The following is a 23802-nucleotide window of genomic DNA, read 5'->3' as shown; positions in this document are numbered from 1 at the left end:
AGTGACATTTCAGTTTGGAGAGGCACAGGAATGTTTTTTAAAATTATAATATAATACGGGAAATTTACGGGAAAATACTAATACGGGAGGACGGCGGGAAAGAGGGGTAAAATACGGTAGTTTCCCGGCCAAAACGGGAGACTTGACAGGTATGCTAATTGTAACAAAGAGTACTGTGCAATGAAAAAGGGCCAGAATGTCCTGTGACTGACTGGCACCTGTCCAAGTGTTCCTGTCTTGTGTCCAGCGTTTTTGGCAAAAGCTTTTGAAAGAGATAAACGAATTCACGGATAAACATAATTGTGTTTTTACTGTGTGTGTGTGTGTGTGTGTGTGCGTGTGCGTGTGTGTGTGTGTGTGTGTGTGTTTGTGTGTGTGTTTAGCAGCAGCAGTGAGTAATGGATCAGGGTCATATGACAGGCAGCAGCAGTTCCTCCCAAACACAACAGCCGCTCATACTGGCTCTGTGCTGAAACACACTAAGCAGCTGAACAATACTGAACTGTTGGATTGAGTTCAGTAGCAGACATGTTGGCACTGTTTAACCGCTTTCTGGACTGGGTGAAGTCCCTGTTTTGGAAGGAGGAGATGGAGTTAACGTTGGTTGGACTGCAGTATTCGGGGAAAACTACGTTTGTCAACGTGATAGCTGTGAGTGTTTTCCTTAGCTTTACGGCTAGCTGAATTAGCTAAATAATGCTAACTTGCTGGTTTAAAGTGGTCATTGAGTTGGTTTGTACTTCATTTAGCTAATTTCTTTAGTTATATGTGTAAAGCCTGTTAAATATAAACAGGTAAATGCATTTAACTTTACCACCGTATGGAGTTATTCGTCTTAGCCTGTTCAGCTAACTTGCTAATTCGCATTTGGCCTAGACACTAGCCACTTGTCTTTTATTTTACCTGTTGCAATACATATATCGTGATAATGTACGTTTACGCTGTAAATTAGCTTACAGAGTCACTTATTCAAATATAACGTCTAATGTATACATAACAAAACAGAGCATATGTTGTCTAGTTAGCTTAGCATAGGTTTTGCCTAATTAGTTGACACTGTGTCATGCTGCTAACTGGTTAATGTTGGCAGAACTCCTTTCAGACATCAGGACAAATCTAGAGTACAAACGACTGTAAATGTTATCTTTTATTTTGTCTTTTTGTGTTTAGAATTAAGAGGTGCTAACAAAATAAACATCCTTCTCAAAAAAGACCAAAACATCAGGTTAAGGCAAGAAGCTAAAATCCCTGAATAATAAAGGATAGTAAACAGCAGCTATTCTTATACCGTTTAATATTAGTATTGTCATTTGTACTGCATGTCATTTAGCTTTTATTTTTTATAAGTATATTGTTTATTTTTTGATTAGGTGTAATTTTATTGACTTACAAATGTATTGTTTGCCTATTTATTGTAAAAGTGTCAAATCAAGTAAACATCTCAAATAGATAAACAATCAACTGCAGTATATGTAATGTAAGGTAAATAAGGGAATGGTGGGTTATTTGTTTGTTTGTTTATTTGCTGTTAGCATTTAATTTACCTTAGTACTGACAAGAAGAAGCTTAAAATAAGATAATTTACAGACCCCCTCACATTCCAGCTACAAAGTCTTGTCTTTAAATCTGTCTGTCTAAGCCACAAAGGCCAACTGATCTGAATAAAATGCTACATGATTTTATTTAAAAGTAGATTAATGGTATTTTATTATTTTGTTTTATGGTGTCAGCAACCATATTGATATGATACCATTGTCCTAACGAGGAGACCATCCGGAACAGTCAAGGGCATGTTTTATTTGTTTTTACTGGTCTGAAGTTAAAGTTCCCAAGCCTTATTCAAATGGGGATCTAATAGTACTTGTTACTTGTACACTATTATGCTTCTGATTTTTGTTTATACACTAATTAGGCATAACATTATGACCACCTTTCTAATATTGTGTTGGTCTCCCTTTTGCTGCCAAAAACAGCCCTGCAACTGCGAAGCACTGTCTATTCTGACACCTTTCTATCAGAACCAGCATTAACTTCTTCAGCAATCTGAGCTACAGTAGCCCGTCTGTTGGATTGGACCACACGAACCAGCCTTTGCATCCCACGTGCATCAGTGAGCCTTGGTCGCCCATGACCCTGTCGCCGGTTTACCCATGTTTTTTTTCTTGAACCACTTTTGATAGATACTGAGCACTGCAGACCGGGAACACCCCACAAGAGCTGCAGTTTTGGAGATGCTCTGACTCAGTTGTCTAGCCATCACAATTTGGCACTTGTCAAACTTGCTCAAATCCTTACACTTGCCCATTTTTCCTGCTTCTAACACATCAACTTTGAGGATAAAATGTTCACTTGCTGCCTAATATATCCCACACACTAACAGGTGCCGTGATGAAGAAATAATCAGTGTTATTCACTTCAACTGTCAGTGGTCATAATGTTATGCCTAGTCGGTGTACATTGGCCATAAAAAAATGGTTGTGTCTGATTGGCTGGCAGTTGTTTATTCATTTTTTTTAGTAGATCTGGTCAAATGTTTGATTATATTTAGAGAGTAATTATAACAAAAAGCTTCATTTACAGTATTATGTTTGCTAAATATAAACATTGACATTGTAATGCTATATGTCAGTGTTTACATTTAGCGAACATGTTTAGAACAGTGAAAAGAAACGAATGCTGTTGATCTTACTGTAACTTACTGGAGCTCAGAACAAAGTTGGCTTTGATGATCTGACAAAATTTGCAGTGCGTATTGAACAATGTTATGTGGGGGAAACGAAATGAAAGAAAAAGGAACTAATAAGTATAATAACTATTGTTATGCAGATCACCCCCCTCTTTTTTTTGGCTGCTCCCATATTGAAAAGACACCACAATCTATCATTCTATATACCTGATTTGGCACTGTTTTTATGCCGGATGCTTTTCCCAATGCACCAGTCTTTATTTTTATCTCGGCTTGGTACTGGCACTAAGAGCGCACTGACAAGTGCAAACCACATTGGCTAGGCTGTTTGGTGTCCACCCTTTGACCTAGCCTATCCTGTCTGTGTAGACCAGGCACAAAGCCAAAGCTGGCACGCGATACACGTTTGCCTGGCACGCTCGCAGCCCTGCACATAAAAAGTGTATTTTATGTGCAGGGCTGCGAGTTATTAGTTGGATCCGTCCCTACACTTTATGCCTCGTTCCCTACCTCTTGATTAACCTTAACAAGCATAAATTACTCCACCTTAACTCCATTCGCCACCTCCTCCTATGGCCAATTAAGGTGGAATGATTTATGCTTGTTTAAGGTAATCAAGGTGTCGGAGTGAGTCGGCTTTCAATGCGAACTTTAGTATAATATGGCTGCTAAACGCGCAAAAGTGGATGTTCGTTCATTTCAACAAGACTGGACAGATTTGTATGGATTTATTCAACAAAAAGACCGGGCTGTATGTGCCATATGCTGTGAAAGCGTCGTTAGTCGCACATCAAGTGTGCGCCGTCATTTTGAGACAAAGCACCAAAGCTCATTTAGGGATGATGCTGAAAAAAACGAATCAATCAAACGAGCAATTTCAAGGTACTATAAACAGACGAGTGTTCTTCAAAATTTAAGCAATGGTAAAAGTTATGCCACACTTGCAAGTTACAAGATAGCTCAGTGCATTGCTAAACGTGGAAAGCCATTTACTGATGGAGAATACATTAAAGAAGCCTTTTGTGCAGCAAGTGATTTGTTTGATAGTTTGACGAACAAAAACACTATCATTGCTAGGACTGAAGACGTGCCTGTTTCAGCAAGAACAGTTGAGCGTCGTATCACAGATATGGCGGGTAATATCAGGGAGCAGCAGGTGACCGGACTGAAGGACTGCGCTGTGTTTAGCGTTGCGCTTGATGAAAGCGTGGATATTAATGATTTGCCTCGTTTGGCAGTTGTGGCCAGATTCTGTGACTCTGTTGGAGTACGAGAGGAGTTATGCTGTTTAAAACCCATGTACGGCACCACAAAAGGTGAGGACTTGGCTAAAACCTTTGTTGAATATTTTGAAAGGATTGCCGTTGATATTCAAAAAATCGTTGCAATCACCACTGATGGCGCCCCCGCAATGGTGGGAAAGCAAAAAGGATTCGTCAAAATAATTGAAGACAAAATTGGGCACCCTGTTCTTAAATTTCACTGCATAATACACCAGGAAAATCTGTGTGCAAAGATGTCGAATTCTGATCTTAACACAGTGATGGCAACGGTTGTGAAAATCGTGAATTTTCTGCGAGCTCGCTCTGCCTTAACTCACAGGCAGTTCCAAGCACTGCTTGATGAAATGGATTGTGCATACAAAGACATCCCGCTTCACTCCAGTGTCCGGTGGCTGAGTAGTGGAAAAGTGCTTGAGAGTTTTGTGAACTGCATTGATGCAATCAAGGCATTTCTTGTTGACAAGGACCAGAATTACCCAGAGCTGGAAGATGTCAGATGGCTTGAGAAACTTATGTTTTTGACTGATATTACATCACACTTGAATGAACTCAATGTTTGCATGCAGGGAGCTGGACAAACAGTCATGGGGCTGTTTGAGACATGGAAGTCATTCACATCCAAGCTTAAAGTTTTTGCAGAAGATATAGAAAAGGGGACATTTCGCTATTTCAAACACTTGAGAGAGATCTCCACTCGAAATTCAGTCAGAACAGCCAACATTTCCATGTACATGAGAGAACTTGAGTTGGAATTTGCCAGGAGATTCCAAGATTTCCAGACACATGGACCAATGTTTTCCTTTCTCATTCATCCGGACAAACTTAGTGTGAAAGACATGGACTTGTCAATTTTCCAATGGATAGGCATTGATGGTTTTGAAATGCAGCTGATTGACTTTCAGAGCTCATCTCTGTGGACAATGAAGTTCTGTGAACTGCGGACTTCACTTGAAACATCTAAAGAAAATGCACAGTCCCTGTTCATGTGTTGGACATCACTGCCAGAAAAATATGACTGTTTGAAGAAGGTTGCATTGGCGATGCTGTCAGTCTTTGGATCAACATATCTGTGTGAGCAGATCTTCTCACACATGAATTCCATCCTCAACCCCTCACGAAGCAGGCTTACTGCAGACCACTCTGAGAACTGTGTTCAGCTCAAAGTCACCTCATATACACCACAGATAGATCATCTTTGCAGAGAAAGTCAGGGACAAGGATCACACTGACATGTAAGTTTAATTAGCTGATTAATTGGTTTATGTCACATACACATCAACTGTTTGTGTTATATGACTAATGTATTCCATGGCACACTGAGTACTTCATTTTCAATAAATTTTTTTTTATTGGCACAGTGTACAAAAAAGGTTGCCGACCCCTGGTGTCGACACTAATGGGCCAGTAACACAACTAAGATTCAAACCTTGGATTTCTGTGGCAGTAAGCTAGTGTATTTTTGCCCTCACACCATCTGAGCATTCTTTCATGACAGATCATACAGTCATAACAATTTAACCAAAAAGCTGAATTGTTAATTTTAGAATTTCTTAAAATTTGGCACAGTACAAAGCAAGTTGGCACAACTGGGAAATTGACCATGCCAAAATGTCAGATTAATTTAAATCTTAACCTTTTCACTGAAGCACACACTCAGATGACTTGTGAGGGAGAGCATGTGAATTTAATTTCCTTGCCAGATTCATTGTCGATACTTGTTATTCTGTGTCGTTGAATCCACATAGTGCTTCATCCATGGCATTACCTAGTTGCTGCAGATTTGTCAGCTGCATGTGTATGATTTGAGTTTTCTGTTCTATTACACCCCTAAGATGCTTTTATCAGATTCAGATCTGGTGGCTGACTGGCAGTTGAGATGCACTGAACTCGTGTTCATGGAGCATTCAGTTAAAGAAGACATGTCCTTTGTGACATAGTGCATTATTATCCTAGAAGTAGTAAACTGTGGCCATAAAGGGACGCCCAGTACTAAGCTGTGGCTTTTAATTGATGCTTAAATAGTATTAGGAGGGCCAGTTACCTTAACGGCAAATATTGATTTTAGTTTTTATGGTTGCAAGTTGCAAATTACAGTGTCCTCTCTGCTTCCTGTTTTTTAATGAAATTGTCACCTTTTATTTCCCAATCTAGTCATTTCCATTCCCGATTGTTAATCTGCTGCTTCTTGCACTACCCCTGATCTGACCAAATAGAGCCGGATTAATATGCGGCCTCTCTGACATGTGTCCAATCTCTGGCCGCTTTCGGTCACCTGCCGATGTTGAGTTCCTCACACAGAGCAGTGTTGCAAATAAAGAGAACCATGCTAAGCTTCATGTGACACCCCCCCCCCCCCCCCCCCCACTCGCTCAGGCACCTGAAACAAAATGTGAGATAGCATATTGCAGTGGTTCTCAAACTTTTTAGACCAAGTACAACCCATTAACAAACCAAAACTTCCAAGTACCACCTGTGTTTCTCATCACAGAACCACATATGGCACACATTAATTAGGTGTGTGTGTATATATATATATTCAGTTACCACTTACCATTTCAGTGAGAAGGGTGCGCCTGTTTAGTGGAGCACAGCCTTGTGATGTCAGGAACGAGATCAGTGAGCTTCAAACTCACTGCTCCTGGCATCTGCTACCTTCAGCCACGATATAATAGTGTTATTGGAAGCACTCATTTTCAACCATCGATTCTGACAAAAGCGAGAGACCTACTGATAACGTTTCGGAAATTTCCAGATGGAAACCGTGAACGTGAAGTATAGACGTAATGAAGTACGGTGTCTGCGTAGCCCCGAATATTTTTAAAAACACATTAGTTTTAATACAATTTGTTTTAATTAAACTGCTTTTATTAAAACAGAATTATAAGAACTTTGAAACAGATTTTATTAGTAATTTACACATTTTGTTTCATATTTTTTTATTTATAATTATTAAATTACTTATTTCTTTGGTGCATGTAATTACTTTTTCGAGATTATCTGGCGTACCACCTCGTGCTGCTTCGCATACGTACCACAGTTTGAGAACCACTGGCATATTGCAACGGGAAGAGACCCTGTCTAAACTTTCCTTCTTTAAATATGGCAAATTCGTTGGCTCTGCTGAGATTCGAACTCGCAAGTTGGAACTTTCTGCAGAGGTGTGTTGCCACTTTAGATTGCGGTGCCACACTGCACGTTTTAATCTAAAGGTGTTAATAAAGGGATTTGTTCCAAACCACATACAATACTAGAGCTATAATTAAGATTATACTTGCAGTGAATGACTTACCAACTGGGCTAAAATCTACCGGACTTCCATTTAAATGTACAACTGTTTTTGTTTATGTTAATTACAAAATTAAATAACTGCCTACATCTAGAAGTGATCAGATTAGTAATGTAGATGTAAACAAGGGAACCCTTTTTCACAATTAGCAACAATAATGGCACATAAATTGATGAGTATTTTTTATTATTATTTTAAGAATTATTATATCTACTGTGGATTATATTAAGGTGGATCCTGGGGATTCGGCAGCTCCTGTATGGAATGCCACTGAAAGTGCACTGATAAGTGCACCTTCCAATGGCTAGACTGTTTGGCTTTTTTAACAGTGATTTCTGGTCATTAATAATTTTTTATTTTTTGCAGTCCGTGGTATTCAGAGTAAGCCTGTGGATAACTTCACTATAACCTAAAGTTTGTTTTACTGTAGCATTTTCTTGGAAGGCCTAAAGCTGCTCTTCTGGAGCATGATGATTTACGGGTTCTACCTGTTTGCAAACATTTTACAGGGAGACAAACTCGAGCAATGCCTGGACCAAGCTATGAAATCTTACCAGTAAATCTTAGTTACACCCATCCAGTCCGTAGATCTGGATAAAGTGAAAGTAAATTTGTCTGTGTTTGAAAAGGAGCATATGTTAGCCTCTTTCCATGGTGAAATCAGAAGTCCTATGAGAGTAGCATATGACTCTCTTTACGTTTCGTGTTTCTTTTCCTCCTTTGAAATGAATCTAAGCATGTGACTCAAATCATAAATGTCACGTGACAAGGATAAGTAAAAAATCACAATTGTGCAACTGTTTTTCAGCTGACTAGCAATGTCAGTGCAGACAGAAACTGATCAGACTGTCAGCAAGAATAGAATAGAGGACTTTAATGGCAAATTTAATGATAAATACCCGAAGTTGTATGTATTACTGTTAACACTGTGTGTGTGCCAGTCTGAGACAGCCTGTAAATATTGGCTTTCATTTGAATTTGATTCATTTTTGACAAATGAGGGCAAAAAAGAAGGCAACATTCTCAGCTAGTGATTGAAATTATGAATCCAGCTTTTGCATCATCACACATTAATTAACATCACATGAAAATGCTGTTTGTGTATGAAATTAACAAAATCTAGAAAAATAAGCTTACTATGTATTCGATTTTTCAAGCAACTTCTAGTTGTTACTGTAACATTTTGAATATACGTTTAAACACAGGTTTATACACAGAATTGAAAGAATTGTATGAGTCTTAAAAAGGGTAGTCAAAATAAGCTAAAGCTTCAGACTACACCTTTTCGGTCAGTATTTTTGTTTATTTATTTAAATATACAAACAATAGGGATGTATAAATTTTGACAAACTGAAATACAATCTAAATTCTAATTCTAAACCACTTTAAACATATGTTATTGATGTTTTATTCATGCTAAAATGAGGCATAAATATCTGAATTGCTGCAACAGGACATGTCAAGGGCAGTGGTAGCTCAGCGGTGAAGGTATTAGACGAATCATTAGATGGTGGCTGGTTCAAATCCTACCACCAAGTTGCCACTGTTAGGGCCCCTGATTAAGGCCCTTAACCCCCAGTTGCTTGCATTGTTTCGGGTCACAGTTGTAAGTTGCTAAATGCCACAAATGGATTAAATAAAATGGACCAAATGGTCATGTGCTAGTTGTATAACTTTAATCATATGGCTACGTTGCTCTTAAAAAAACTTAAATTTGCCAGTAGACCTAAAAGAAAATTTATTAATTTATTATTTATGATACTGATGATATGATATTGATTTTTGATTGAACTGAGATAAGGTCACATTTAACTGGTTCCTTGAAAGAGTTGGTGACCATAACATCTTAAACTGTAACAAACCAATTGGCTGCTAGGTGTGTGACTTCGATGACTTGGTGGTTTAAGTATGTTAGAAGATACTTACCTCCTGTGGTTTTCACACTCAGTGGTGACTAGATTTTATCTGAAATAGTCCACAAAAAGCAGCAGTCCTGCAGGTGAGAATACCTTGTTCATCAGAAAGGGGAATAGCCAGACTGCTAAAGGTCAAAGAAAGGATAAATCATTCCACCAAATTCCGTCCCCATCATCTACATGACGCAGCTCTAATTTGATTGGCTGGTTGGACATTTTAAATATCCATAGTTAAGCTGCATTTACATGATGCGCAGCAAAACTGCTTTTGTGCTGGCTGTGCAAATTTAACGCTCTTTTTTTACCACTTGTCACTTCACTCGAATGTTCAGTCGGGTTGAATTTTGACCCAGTCTGCTGCTGACCTTCTTGAAGTGCCACCAGTGATACAAACTGTGACACAGACAGAAGCAAGGCACAGACATGGTGCAAAGAAACGGATTCTCAGTGTTTCACAAAAAACTTGAACTGTTTAATTTAGCCATAAAGCATGATGGTGACTAGCAAGATGTGAAATGGGAAAACTGGGTTTGCGTTTCATATAGCAATTTTCATCATCTCAGCTTGTTATGGCTTTGTAGCTCCGCAATATTATTAAGTTCATCGTTAATTTAACCATAGTTTTCTGTTTTAAAATACATTTTATACAAAACTGCATGTGAATGAACTGTAAAAACTGTCAGTGTTCAGTAATTCAGGTGTGTCTTCTATAGATTATATGCACGTCAGAACTTAAATTATTTCTTCTTAGCCATTCTAGACTCTCGATTATGCATATTGGATCTTTGCCTTGTGTCTTAACTCACGGACAGGGTAGATTTGCAATCTTCCATGTGTCCTTTATTTGGAGATAATGGCTCATGTTTTGATTTGGTGGCGCCACAGTGTTTTAATAGTTTTAAGACTTATATATAGAAACAACCTCTTATGGATGTTCTTTAGATTTAGGCATTGTGTTCCTGAGGTAGAAGTAAAAACTTCTGAATGACTGCTTAAGTGTAATGGTAAGGTTCAAGATAAGTGGGATTAGAATGGGTTAAATTAGTTTTTGTATTAATGTTTTGTTAATCTTGAGTCATTTATCTTGAGTGATAAATTCAGTAACAGAAGCAAATAAAAATAAATAACAGTGACAATAACACCAGAAAGAGGACTATTCCATTTACATGGCTGTAAGTGATTGCTCAGTTTAAATTTCTGTGTATTGTTTTTCCCTTATAAATGTTATACTGATGCAGTAAAAAAAAGTCACATTTAGGAGTTACTATTAGTTGTGGTATATCCAAATGTCTAGTGTCATGTTTATTCTGTTTATAGTAACACTGTTTAGAGTGTTTGTATTTGAGAGTAAGTGCAGGGGTTTCTTTTAGTCACAAGACTCTCCCACTTCCACTTAAGCAATGCAGATCAGGTGACGCCTGTGGTCGTGTGATACATGTCACGTTAAAGCAACAATAGTTCAGTAGTGGTAGAGGAACAGGACAGTGCATCTGACGTGTCGCTGATCTAAAATGGACATTTCAGAACTCTGGCTGTGTTTTTTTCCCCCGCAGGCTGGGTTTAACTGTGTGGAACAGTGTGAGTATGGGATCTGTACTAATCATTATCGAAGATTTGGTTTATTAAACGTTTCCTAAAATTTAGGAAATCTAATAAAAAAAAAAGATTTCCCCAAGTCTATTACAAATCATTAAGACTGAAAAAGATAATATAACAATTTTTTTCTCCTAATTTAGCGTAGTCAATTTGTCTTCCGCTGCAGGGGATCCCTAATCCCCTTCCGACCCACGCGCAACCCTTAACGGAACCCTTTTCCACCCAGGCACTCTGCACAGGCACCAATCAGGGTCCTTACACAGCGTCCTTACACCACATATTCCGGTCATCCTTCCCTGCAGGCACTGCCAATTATGCCTGCTAGATGATGCCCAGTCGACCGGTGGCAACACAGAGTTTCAAACTGAGGAGTTCAGAATCTCGGCGCCGGTGTGCTAGCGGAATATCCCGTAATAATTTTTTATTTTTATCACACTAGAATAGCATCAGAAAGAAAGGTAGAAAGAAAATGTTTGGTAAACACAACAAATACCATTCAACATTATTCATCTTCTTTTGGCTTCTCTTATTAGGAGTCACCACAGGGAATCATTTATCTTGTCCTGTCCTGAACTTCTTCCTTTTTCACCCCAACCACCTACATGTTTTTTTCTTTGCCGCACCCAAAAACCTCTTTTATGCCCTTCCTCTCCTCCTCCTGCCTGGTTGCTCCATACTCAGCACCTTTTTCATACCTTTCTGCACATGCCCAAACCATCTTAATCTCTCCTCCCTCACTTTGTCTCCAAAACATCTTACCTGCACTGTTTCTCTAATAAACTAATTCCTAATCCTGTCCATTCTTGTCACTTCCAATGAGAATCTCAGAATCTGCATCTCTGCCATTTTTGTTTTAGTGTTTTCTTAATAGTATCGTGTAGTGTTATAGTGTTACAAACAGTCTTGTCAGGTTTTTAGGGTCTTACGAGCTCATTTCGGAAAAATTAAATCACACATCGCAAATAAGACTTTTGCTGTAGCCATCTCGTTTCTTGATTGATTGATATGTAATGTATTCAGAGTTGTAAATGCTGCAGATTTTTTTAAATACAGCAGCACAGTAAACGCTCAACTCTTCTTTCATTTAAATTTGTTTACCATTTATAATCAAATGATTAATCAAAGTATATAGATCTTTTTTTAGTGATTTACTTGTTATGTTTAATGGCTGTTTTGGGTAATACAGCAGAAAATCAAGCTAGTCTGCTGCCACTGAGATCTAGGTTTTTAAATCTCAGCAGTGCTACTAGCTGGTTGGGCATCCACACAGACATGATTGGCTATGTCTGGTTTTGGACGAACAGCCTAGTCATTGGGAGGTGCCTTTGTCAATGCTCTCTAAGGGCCGCTTCCAAGCCTGGGTAAAATAAGGAGGGTTGCGTAAGGGCGTCTGGTGTAAAAACCTTGTCAAATCGGGTACGCAGACCAGAATGATCCACTTTTGGTGACCTAATACGGGAGCAGCTGTATGTATAGTACAGTTGTGTGAAACTAGAATGTGTTTTATTTTAATATGAGGTTGCACTGTCGACTATAGCAAGAAGGTCCTGGGTTCGATCCCCAGGTGGGGCGGTACGGGTCCTTTCTGTGTGGAGTTTGCATGTTCTCCCCGTGTCTGTGTGGGTTTCCTCTGGGAGCTCCGGTTTCCTCCCACAGTCCAAAGACTATGCAAGTGAGGTGAATTGGAGATACAAAATTGACCATGACTGTGTTTGATATTGAACTTGATGAATCTTGTGTAATGAGCAACTACCATTTCTGTCATGAATGTAACCAAAGTGTGTAAAACATGACGTAAAAATCTTAATAAATACAAGAAATAAATATTTTCATATAAAGTGCTTTGTTGATGTAGTAAATAAGATGTTGAAGTAATTTGCCTACGTGAATTTTCTTATTTTGAACAGTTGAATTAGGTAATTTAAAATGTATAGTTTATTTTGATCTGATCATCTTGAATTGTACAGTTCATGAATTGTCTTTTTGCATTAGGTATTATTAATCAATGTCAGAAAAAACACACACACACCATTGTTCCAATGTTTTTATCGTTAAAACACCTTCTCTCGTTGCAGTTTTTAAAAGGACTAAGGTGTTTTCTAAGAAAACCACTCACTCTTGTGGGTTTGATTACAAAGGCAGATTTCTCTGAAGTTCAGGACTTTGTGCACACCAAACATATATTTGCTGATCTTTTAGAGACTGCTGTTAACCCCGGTAACCCAGTACATCAATGCTTTATGTTTTGTTTACTTGAATGAGCTTAAGAGAAAGCACACTGCAGTTTTACATTAAATAATCATTAAAAAACACAGACCTTGAACTGAATCTTTATTAAAGCATCGCGTTAAAAATGTACCCAACAAAGAAGTGCTTTTTTTCTTTTTTTTTTTTTTTTTCTTTTTTATATATATATTTCATTTATTTACTTTCTCATCTTTTTCAGTCAGGACAGTTCAGTGAAGATATGATTCCTACAGTTGGATTCAACATGCGAAAGGTCACAAAAGGCAATGTCACAATTAAGGTAAATGATTATTTTTTTTAAATCGCTTAAGATTTATTCATGTGTTTGAGTGTTCACCTACATGTGATATTTTAACAGCCCATTGAATGGAATAATCAATTAAAAATACTGTAAAGCAAATATTGTTCTATCATGTTTAAACATGTACTGGACTGGCTTTGAAGAAACCATGAACCACAGTTCACTGCCCTGTGTAAACACAGTCTATTGCCCTGCTTGTTTTTTGAAAATTAATTGATTAATTAATACAAAAAATCTATAAAACAGACTACCTTTGACTGTCCAGAAATACATCAGACCAAAAAAAATAAAAGCACGGTCTTGTCTTCAGTATTTTTATACATGCAGCATCATGGCATCTGTGTGCATTAGTTTGCTTCAGTAAATCTGATTTCAGGGTGTGCCTTGGACACTGCTCTGCGCTTCAAAGAAGGTGTGGTCCCACTGAGTCTTCCTCTTTTGAGTGTCTCAACAGAAGCAGCGTTAGCTAACACACAAGCCCACAGATGTTTTGAAATGCAGAAGATCCTTCTTCTTTAGACCAGACATTATGTACAGGTGCTAGGCATTCACAACAACCACATCTAAAAAATGAAAGAACACTCGGACACACCAGCCTTTGTTTTTGCGTCTTTGGGTTTACATCAAGACGCACTGATCCATGAGATCTCCTCCACCCATGTGCAGCTCCTTAACAATTATTTTACTGCGTTTTACTTATTTAAGACTTATTTAATGTAAATGCTTATTAAAAGTCAATTGCAGTTGGGTGCTGTGGTAGCACAGTGGTCAGATGTGCTAGCCTACCACGTCTGAGATCAGACTAGATATCTCAGCTGTTCTATCAACCAGCTTCACATGAAAATTATATGAAATAAAGAAAATTGCATTTTTTTTTTTTTTTATGCAATAGACTGGTGTTTATTTTTATATATCTCAATTTGGTTTTGACCTATGACACTAATCCTTACATTAAAAAAAATCTAGTAAACTAGTAAACATCACTGTTTGCATCTCAAAAGTCATTTCGACTAATAGCTAGGTTGTTTTCATCACTGAATGAAGACATTTGGGCATTTTTTGTAACGCATTATGTTTTGTTGGAGCTAGACCTTTAGTGTAAATTATATATAGTAAACTGCAAACTCCAAAAAGCTTTCCTCTGCACATTTATTGATTTCATTGGTGTGTACTTAATATTTCTATTTACCACTGGTCTGTAATAATGCACATACTGTATTATTTAAAAAAAAATATTTTGGCTGCTCCTGTATTTAGGGGTCGCCACGGCAGATCATAGTATGCGTTTTTACTGCTGGATCAATTTGCTTACAATATATAACTTAATATTTACCTTAATGTAGCCTAGTTGACTATTTCCCAAACATGGTACTTTGTGTGCACTTTAATCACCATTCCAGTTGTAAGTGGCTAATGAATCTATGATCTATAACCCTGTATAATGCACCATTAAGCATTATTGATTTTTCATTTTTATTTCTGTGCAGATTTGGGATATAGGAGGGCAGCCCAGGTTTAGGAGCATGTGGGAACGGTACTGTCGAGGAGTAAACGCCATTGTGTGAGTGATTCTATACGCTTATGTCTTGTGCCAATGTTCATGCTGTAATAAAGTGACTGAAATTTATGGTACCATGATGTGTTGTAACATCACTACCTGCAATCCTTTCCTATGCTGCTTACTTTAGTTTTAATGGTACAATATTTGTTGGGTCCTTAAGTACCCTTTCACTACATGGTATCCTATGGTATGGTACATTTTTAAATATGTAAATTTGACCAAGTAAGTAACCATTTATTTATATAACACTTTCCAGTGAGTCTTATATCTAAGGGCAAACTGTTCCATAATTTATAAGCCCAAACAGCAAAAGCACAATCGGTTTTTCACTTTCAGTTTCAGGCACTACTCAGAACCCTTGGCTGATGGACCTCAGTGCCTTAGCATTCTAATATGGGCCCAACAACTCAGAAATATATTATGGTCAATCTCCATACGCCATTAAGAGCAAAAGAACTTTCCAGACTCTCCAAATTAATAATCAAAGTTGTTGCGAGTACGCTTTAGACCCAGCAGGGGCGGCACGGTGGCTCAGTGGGTAGCACTGTCGCCCCACAGCAAGAAGGTCCTGGGTTCGATCCCCAGGTGGGGCGGTCTGGGTCCTTTCTGTGTGGAGTTTGCATGATCTCCCGGTGTCTGTGTTGGTTTCCTCCGGGGGCTTTAGTTTCCTCCCACAGTCCAAAGACATGCAAGTGAGGTGAATTTGAGACACTAAATTGTCCATGAGTGTGTTTGACATTAAACTTGTGAACTGATGAATGTTGTGTAACGAGTAACTACCGTTTCTGTCACGAATGTAACCAAAAGTGTAAAACATGACGTTATAATCCTAATAAACAAAATAGACCAGCAGACATTCCTGTAATCCACAATAAATGTTTACAGTAGTAAAATCACAGGACTGCTACAACATACAGTATACAACCGGGCGGCACAGTGGGTAGCACTGTCGCCTTACAGCAAGAAAGTCCTCGGTTCAATTCCAAGGTGGAGTGGTCTGGGTCCTTTCTGTGTGGAGTTTGCATGTTCTCCCCGTGTCTGTGTGGGTTTGCTCTGGGAATGCCGTTTTTATCCCACAGTCCAAAGACATGCAGGAGAGGTGAATTGAAAATACAAAATTGTCCGTGACTGTGTTTGACATTGAAGACTTGAACTGATTAAACAGTAATTACCTCTTCTGGCATGAATGTAACCAAAGTGTGTAAAACATGATAAATAATAAATAAATATAGTTTACAACCAAATGTATGTGAAAACCTGACAATTAGCTTGTTGCACAGCTCACTATCATGGTGCCAAAACAAAAAAGTTAAAGATCTATTTCAATGATTTCACGTTGCTTAACGGAAAAATGATTCATATAAATTTGCATTTAAAAAAAATATGAAATGCTGAATTTGTGTCAGAATGAAATAAAATCAGCCTCAAATGCAATCAGGTCACAGGTGTACTACATTTCACTCTGTGCTGCTTTGAATGTGCTGAAACAAAACGCATTACATTGATTTTATTTTGGTCTAAGCAGTGCAGTTTTGTGCCACTATGAGAAATAATCACTAATTGCAATATTCCACCGAATTTGCTGTGTGGTTAAAGCGGCTGTACAGACAATCGATTTTAGTTGTTTAGATTACTAAAACACATGATGCAAGCAAAGTTCAACTGCAATGAAGTAGCAAATTATACTGCCGGTTGGAACAGGTATTTTCAAGCACCCTGCTCATGGTTGGACTGCTGCAGCCTGTATCTGTTCCAGAATGGAATTCAGCATGTTTTTTTAATTTATGGGAAGTCTTTTCTGACTGTGAGGACCTGTACCAGGACAGGACATGAATACCACACTTCTTGGACTGAAATACTGTGTTTTGTTTTGGTGCATTAATGTAGTACAGCTTGGAGTAGATTGCAATTTAAGCCAACTCCCATTAGGATGAAGCAATCTGAACCAAAAATACTCTACATACCTTGATGTATGTGTCATCGAATGCATTACATGCAATGTTGGAAGTGATTTACGTTTTTGCGGCACGTATAGACAAGCATATCCCCTATAGCAGCGCTTTCACGTTGAATGTTTTCCTTCAAATCTTCCACAGTGGGAGGCTTGTTTCGATAGACTTCTTCTTTGTCCAAACCCCAAATCAGAAGTCGAGCGATGGAGGTTAAACAGCGTGACGGCTACCTTGTCGCTCCGACGCAGGGGCATCCCGGCTTTTTCAAATTGGATATAACCTTGTGAACTGATGAACCTTGTGTAAAAGTGTAAAACATGACATTAAAATCCTAATAAACAAACATATCATATATCTTTGTTCTACTAACAAGGCGACTTTCCATAAGTCTGTCAATGTGTTTCAAGAATTTTTGTCAGGTACTGATGTTGGACGATAAGGTCTGGCTTATTATCAATGTTTCAATTATTCCAAAGCTGTTTAAAGGCCATTGCAGGCCATTATTATTTTTTTTACAGCAAATCCATCACACCATGTATTTATGGACTTTAATGCTTAATTATAAAAGAGCCTTCCCTGAAATGTTGTCCCAAAGCTGAAGGCATAAGATTTATTCCAGGTAACTGGCAATCAGTGTGGCTAATTAAAGCACTGTTAGCATTGGGGTGGCTGAAACACCTGAACCCAGAGAACAAGATGGGTGTCCACTTACTATTGGCCATAAAGTAAAAGGCATGTTGAAGCTTTTGACTGTACTACATGTAAACTTGCTTGCTGTGTGACCTGCAGTTATGCACAACTAATAAACAACTAACGTTTCTTACTCTTCTTACAGGTACATGGTGGATGCAGCAGACCGAGAGAAGTTTGAAGCCTCTAGGAACGAGCTGCACAATTTATTAGACAAACCACAATTACAGGGAATCCCTGTAAGTTCCACACTGTCACCCTATCCATCTGCATGTTCTCCCTCACCACATCCATAAACATTCTCTTTTCTCATTCTCCTCCTAACTTTGTCTCTAAAACATCCTACCTTCTCTGTCTCTCTAATTAACTTCTCTTCATTTCCAATGAAAATCACAGCATCTTTATCTCTGCCACCTCCAGCTCCCTCTCCTGTTTTTTAGTCAGTGCCACCTCCTCCAAGCTATACATTATAGCTTGCCTCACTACTGTCTTGTTGACTCTGCCTTTCAAATTGGCAGATACCCTTCTATCACAAATCACTCCTGCCACTCTTCTCTGCCCACTCCTCTCTACTTGCACTCTTTTCTCTTCTTCACCTCTCTGCTTAACTCTCCATTACTTTGTCCACTCAGTGTCAAGTAGTTTAAATCATCTCTTTTGCAACTTCACCTTCCACCAACACTCCCTCTCATTTACGTACATGCTAACGTTCATTTCTCTTTGCTCCAATGCGTACCTCTATCTCTCCAGGCTCTCTTCAGCAAGCTGGTAAATGTTAAAATGTTGTATTTCAGGTATTGGTTCTTGGTAACAAGAGGGATCTACCTGATGCCCTGGATGAGAAACAGCTTATTGAAAAAATGTAAGTGACCTAGCTCAACCTCTGCAGCTTTAATACAGACTTTATGCTAGTTTCATCACAAGCATCCAGTGCTCTATTTTGCTTGTTCAAGCTTGTTCTTGTACACAGGATGCCTTTGAAATTGCTGAAATTCTAACCAGAATACTTGGTCGTCTGATGCTTAGTTCACACTACACGATTTTTGGGGCATAATGTAGTTTATATCAGAATACATCGGCATACACACAAGTTTTATACAGTATTTCTGACCTTATCGTTCTCTACAAAACACCAACGTTGCATTGCAAAAAATATTTATTAACCTCCAACTCACTATAGAACAATCCATGCTGTTTCCATTTTTCCTACTTGCTTTTACGCTGCACATCAGCATACAAACTTTGATCTCTACTTGACGTGCATTTTTGGACGTGACAAAACGTAGTTTGGGAGACCAGAGAAGCTCACCTGCGATTCCAGTTGGTGATACATTGTGTAGTGTGAAACCCCTTATCACCGATCAGTCGTGTACTGTGAAAGCTGTGTAGTGTGAACTGTACAGCAACCTGACGACTTGAAAAGTCATGTAGTGTGAACTTGGCATAAGGGATGGCACATCAAGAAATAGGCACACATTAACAAGGCAAACTTTCAAACACTAGCATTAGTGACTGGATAAAAGAGAGAATTGAATTGCTAGCCAAGTTCTGGTGGTCTCAAATCAATGGCCTCTAGTTTTTCTTCACTAGCTTTGTGTGCTGGGCAGTAAAAAGGCCTCTGATGTCAATTTTGTAGTAAAGGTTTTTTGTCCTAATGTAGAAAACAGACAATAGTGCTGTTAAAAAAAATTATACAATTTTTTTAAATGAAAAACATGTTATTTGTTCATTTGCTTGAGCCTTTATTTAACTGACAAGTACAAATTGAAGTTGACTTGAATTGATTGTATTTTGTAAACAAGTGTGTAAAAAATGTTTATAATGTTATGCCTGCAACACACAAAGTTGAAACCAGGCAAAATAAGTGTGAATAAGTGTTTATTGTGGAATGTTTCCAGTTTTAAAACTTTACCATTCTATAAACAGAAGTGGTAACAGGTGAGGGAATCATGATTGAGTATAAAACAAGGATCCACCAAATGCTCAGTTTCTGCAAAGGTGGCTTGTGGCTCATCATTTTGTGCCAAACTATTAATTAAAAATGTTTATTTTAGCATGTACCATACATAATATTATAAAAAGATGTAAGAGTCCAGAGAAATCTTAGTTTTTGTAGGGCAAAGGGCTTAACAGCCTAGCCATTGGGATGCGTTCTTGTTATTGCGCACTTGGTGCCAGTCCCAAACCCAGAATAAACACTGTACCAAATAAGGTATGCAGACCAAAATGATCCATGGTGGAAACCCTTAAATACGGGAGCAGCCAAAAAACAAATCTTCATCGCAAACATAGCCATGTATATTTTGCTAAATAAAGCACCATTTGAAAGCTGCCATTGCCATTTTTGGCCATCTCAGCCTCAAGACTTAGCCATTCTTGTCTGCGTAGACTGCGTAGTCACTGGGTGCAATGCAGTAACACACTGGATAAAGATACCTGTCCATCCTGTGGCCTCGGCTAGCCCACAGACATAGCCAAGACATAGCCAATCATGTCTGTATGTAAACACCCACTGGTCGATATCACCTTTAGGGAGTCAACCCAGGATCACAGTGGTAGTGGGCTCCCATAATTTACCACTTTGCCACCCGAGCGCTCGTGTTTTCACAATTTTATATACTGTTGAATAATGGATATTTTCCATGTATATGTAGTATAACAGTTCTATAACAAATACATATATTTAAAAAAGACAGTTGGCAAGACAAATTGTGTGTATGGAATTTAACTAAAATATAAAATCATGTGATAATAAGGATGTGGTGAATCAGATTATGAAGCGTGTTTGTTGAACTGAGATTACAAAACTCGTACATGTTGTGATTTTCATTGTGATTACTGCCATCTGTTGGTTACAGGCAAAGTTGCTCAATGTTGTTTCTATTGTATACAAGGGCAAGGTTCCAATTCAGGGACAAGTCACATTTTAGGATAAATAGCAAGCCTCTCTTTGTGCTAGCTGTGTAAATTAGTGTTAGCTATAATGGTGTAGAAAATCACCAGTAAATTATCACCATTAAAATCTCAGTTCTGGAAGTCACGACACACTACTGAACCTCACATACAAATCCTATAGTTCTGAGTCTTAATCCAGAATCATGGGTCATGAATCCAGGGATTCACTTCCATTCAGTTACAAGAGATTTGAGAAAATTAGGCTTAAATATTGCTACAACCCGTCCCAATCTTTTTTCTTTTATCTTTCTTGGTCAGGAACTTGGCTGCTATTCAAGACCGAGAGATATGCTGCTACTCGATTTCCTGCAAAGAGAAAGACAACATTGGTAAGCTGATACGATCAGGCTCAGTGTGTTCTTCAAAGGAATATATAGAATACGACGTGTGCCTGAGCATGGAAAGTGTGTCAGATTGTTTTTTACTAATAACCAGCCCTGATAAGCCATGGTAACTGTTCAAACATCAGACAAATCACAGCACAGACTTTGTTGTCAGACCAGCATCAGTTTGCACCTGCTCCCCATATACCCCATTAGAGTAGCAGAATATTTTGTTAATACTTTCTATACACATCACATAGTAATTCTTAAGGTTGGGAGAGGTTTTAACATTTCTGATTGCAACTGTAAACCATTATTGTGCTATTTCGATTACAAGCGAGACTGAATCCAGCTCTGAGCATGAAACTCAGCTAAGATAATAAACACCCTGACCTCCTTTGGGAAATAACCTTTATTCCCTGCAACACACAAACCTGGCTTCTCTTAATTAGTTTCACTCTCATAAGGGGATTTATCCGCTTCCCTGAAGTAACTATACCATGTCCACACACTTCTGTTTTTATGTGTTTTCTATGACTTTTGTTAGTTTTGCCACCTCAAATGAATCAAATAGTCAAACTAACAAAATTTGAAACATCAGTTTTGGTTCCCTAGTGCAAATATGTGATACCTGCATTGGCAGGCTTAGTGGTGTTCTCTATACAAATCATTTTTTAGCTGTTGGACCTTGAATAAAAGCAGACAACACAGTTGTGTCATGTAATTAAAGCAGTATTATTTTGAACAATGTTAAAAACAATTCAATATTAAAACAGTAATTTGGCTCGGTGGGTAGCACTGTTGCCTCACAGCAAGAAGGTCCTGGGTTCGATCCCTAGGTGGGGCAGTCCGAGTCCTTTCTGTGTGGAGGTTGCGAGTTCTCCTCGTGTCTGCGTGGGTTTCCTCCGGGAGCTCCGGTTTCCTCCCACAGTCCAAAGACATGCAAGGAGGTGAATTGGAGATACAAAATTGTCTATGACTGTGTTCGACATAACCTTGTGAACCGATAAATCTACCGTTTGTCATGAATGTAACCAAGTGTGTAAAACATGACGTAATATATTAATAATTGGGTTTGGGATTTTGTCTCGTTCTGTATGATGTATGATTTTCACAGTTTTTTTTTTTAATTATTTGTTCCAGACATCACACTGCAGTGGCTTATCCATCACTCAAAAACGCGGAGGAGCTGAAAGCTGTACGTGTTCCTGCTCTGTCTGCTGATGTTCTTCTCTCACCTGTCCTGCTCACTCTGTAAAACTGTACAGTCGTCCCGTCATACTATTTCCACCTTTCTTGTTCCCAAACATCTCACCCGTGCCAGTAGTAACTCAGAGTCCATCTTCCAAGTCTGTCGCTTAAAGATGCTCGCCTGCAGACTCCACTTCCGAGGAGATCGCTAAATCTAGATGCTCATGTCTTCTCCTGTACACACCACTTAAACGGTTTTGTGGGTTGCACCCTCAAAACAGCCCTGTTTGCAAAATCGTGGGAAAATGAAGGCTTTACATGTGAAGGTCTGCTTCTGCTGCAATCAACATCCACCACCCAGTTTTTGTTTCCTTTTTTGCTCTTTTCTTGTTCTTTCCCTGTCCCGCTTTCCTCTCTTTGGCCAAAATGTTTATTCCTGAGAAACAAGTATGTAATATTTAACACAAAGAAATGATTCAGTAAGTCAGCAGATCAGCTTGACTGATGTGTACAAATGTTGATTAACATTTTTACTAAGATTAGCAGAAATCTATTTAAGTGAATGTATGAAAGGTTTAGATGTAGACTTTCCTTTAACTCGGTGATGTCTTGCTGTCAGTAAAATGGGAGAAAGATGGCAAAGTTTAAAGTGCCTTGTGCAGCAGATCTCTCTCTCTCTCTCTGAAGCTGAACAGTATGCCTGGTGTGTCCTCTCAGAATTGGGTGAGTTGAAAAAAGAACCTGTATGAAATTGAAAGAAAATGAAACAAATAGGCATGCTTTTAAGATAGATTATTGTATCAGTGTCATTATGAACCCAGTCTTTGCTTTGGTGTATGTAAAAGGCAAAACGATTTGAAACCCTACTATTACCAGTGCACTTTTGTAAATATGACCAATAAATTCTTGACATCTAACCAAAAGCTGTTTTGTCATTTGATTGCACACTATATGGCTAGAAGTCTGTAAACATCTGAACAGAGCTTGTTGGCCTGCTCTTATATAGTCGTTGAAAATGACTGACCTGGCTTTTTGTCTTTTGTTGAAAGTGTATAGTGCAACATGAAGAGGAGAATCAGACAACAACCATGAACTGTTGAGCAGCTAAAGACTCGTATAAACTAAGAATGGAGAAAATCCACTTGCTAAACTGCAACAATTAGTGTCCTCAGTTCCCAACCCATTAAAAAAGAGCCATTAATAGGAAAGGTGATGAAACACAGGGGTAAACTCTGTTTATATTTACAAAATACAGTGAGGTTGTTCAATAAAAACATTTTTTTACATTTATCAGTTAAGATTCAAGAAAATGAACAAATCACAGATTCTTCTTTTTTGTTGCATTGTACAAAAAAAATTCAGCTTTTAGAAATGGGGTTTTTATAATGTTATATTGTATGTTTATAGTTTTAGAACAAGCATAATGCTATCTCCTTATTTAAAAAGAATTGTTAAAGAATTACCCAAGATACCAAGCATGTATAGTTCCTTTAGTATTGGCACCCCTGAAAAAACCTCGAAAACCTTTGTATTATCTAAAATTTAAGAAAAGGCGTCATGTCAAAGTCAGTCATGACTTTGTTTTACTTGAGTATCAGTAACTGCAAAAAGGGGCAGCCTTAATTCTCCTAATTGAATCCTAAATACAGCAATGATTTTCAATAGAAAGTTGTTATAAATGCCAATTTTCACTATTAGGGCCATAATAAAAATATTTACAGCAACCTGATGTTACGAATCTGCCTGACAACACTCTTACCTGAATCTTGTGTAACGAGTAACTACCATTTCTGTCATGAATCTAACCAAAGTGTA

The 23802-nt window shown here is 38.3% G+C and overlaps 1 protein-coding gene across 1 annotated transcript; it reads left to right on the top strand.

Moving 5' to 3' along the window:
- The first annotated feature begins 410 nt into the window (after window positions 1–410).
- On the top strand, window positions 411–22910 carry arl8ba (ADP-ribosylation factor-like 8Ba). Its single transcript, XM_062996705.1, has 7 exons — window positions 411–651; window positions 13214–13294; window positions 14803–14876; window positions 17664–17757; window positions 18313–18380; window positions 20732–20802; window positions 21940–22910. The coding sequence occupies exons 1-7, from the start codon at window positions 529–531 to the stop codon at window positions 21987–21989; spliced, it is 561 nt and encodes a 186-aa protein (XP_062852775.1). The 5' UTR covers window positions 411–528; the 3' UTR covers window positions 21990–22910.
- The last annotated feature ends 892 nt before the right edge of the window (window positions 22911–23802 follow it).

This window comes from Trichomycterus rosablanca, chromosome 6 (assembly GCF_030014385.1).
Source record: "Trichomycterus rosablanca isolate fTriRos1 chromosome 6, fTriRos1.hap1, whole genome shotgun sequence".
NCBI classification, from domain to species: Eukaryota; Metazoa; Chordata; class Actinopteri; order Siluriformes; family Trichomycteridae; genus Trichomycterus; species Trichomycterus rosablanca.
Note: the sequence above shows the minus strand (reverse complement) of the source record. Positions and strands in the feature narration are given on the sequence as shown.

Excerpts from the sequence above, each read along its gene's own strand:
- arl8ba (XM_062996705.1), top strand. The coding sequence starts at position 529 with ATGTTGGCACTGTTTAACCGCTTTCTGGACTGGGTGAAGTCCCTGTTT. Across the intron at positions 652-13,213 it reads CGTTTGTCAACGTGATAGCT|TCAGGACAGTTCAGTGAAGA; the intron begins GTGAGTGTTTTC and ends CATCTTTTTCAG. Across the intron at positions 17,758-18,312 it reads CACAATTACAGGGAATCCCT|GTATTGGTTCTTGGTAACAA; the intron begins GTAAGTTCCACA and ends GTTGTATTTCAG.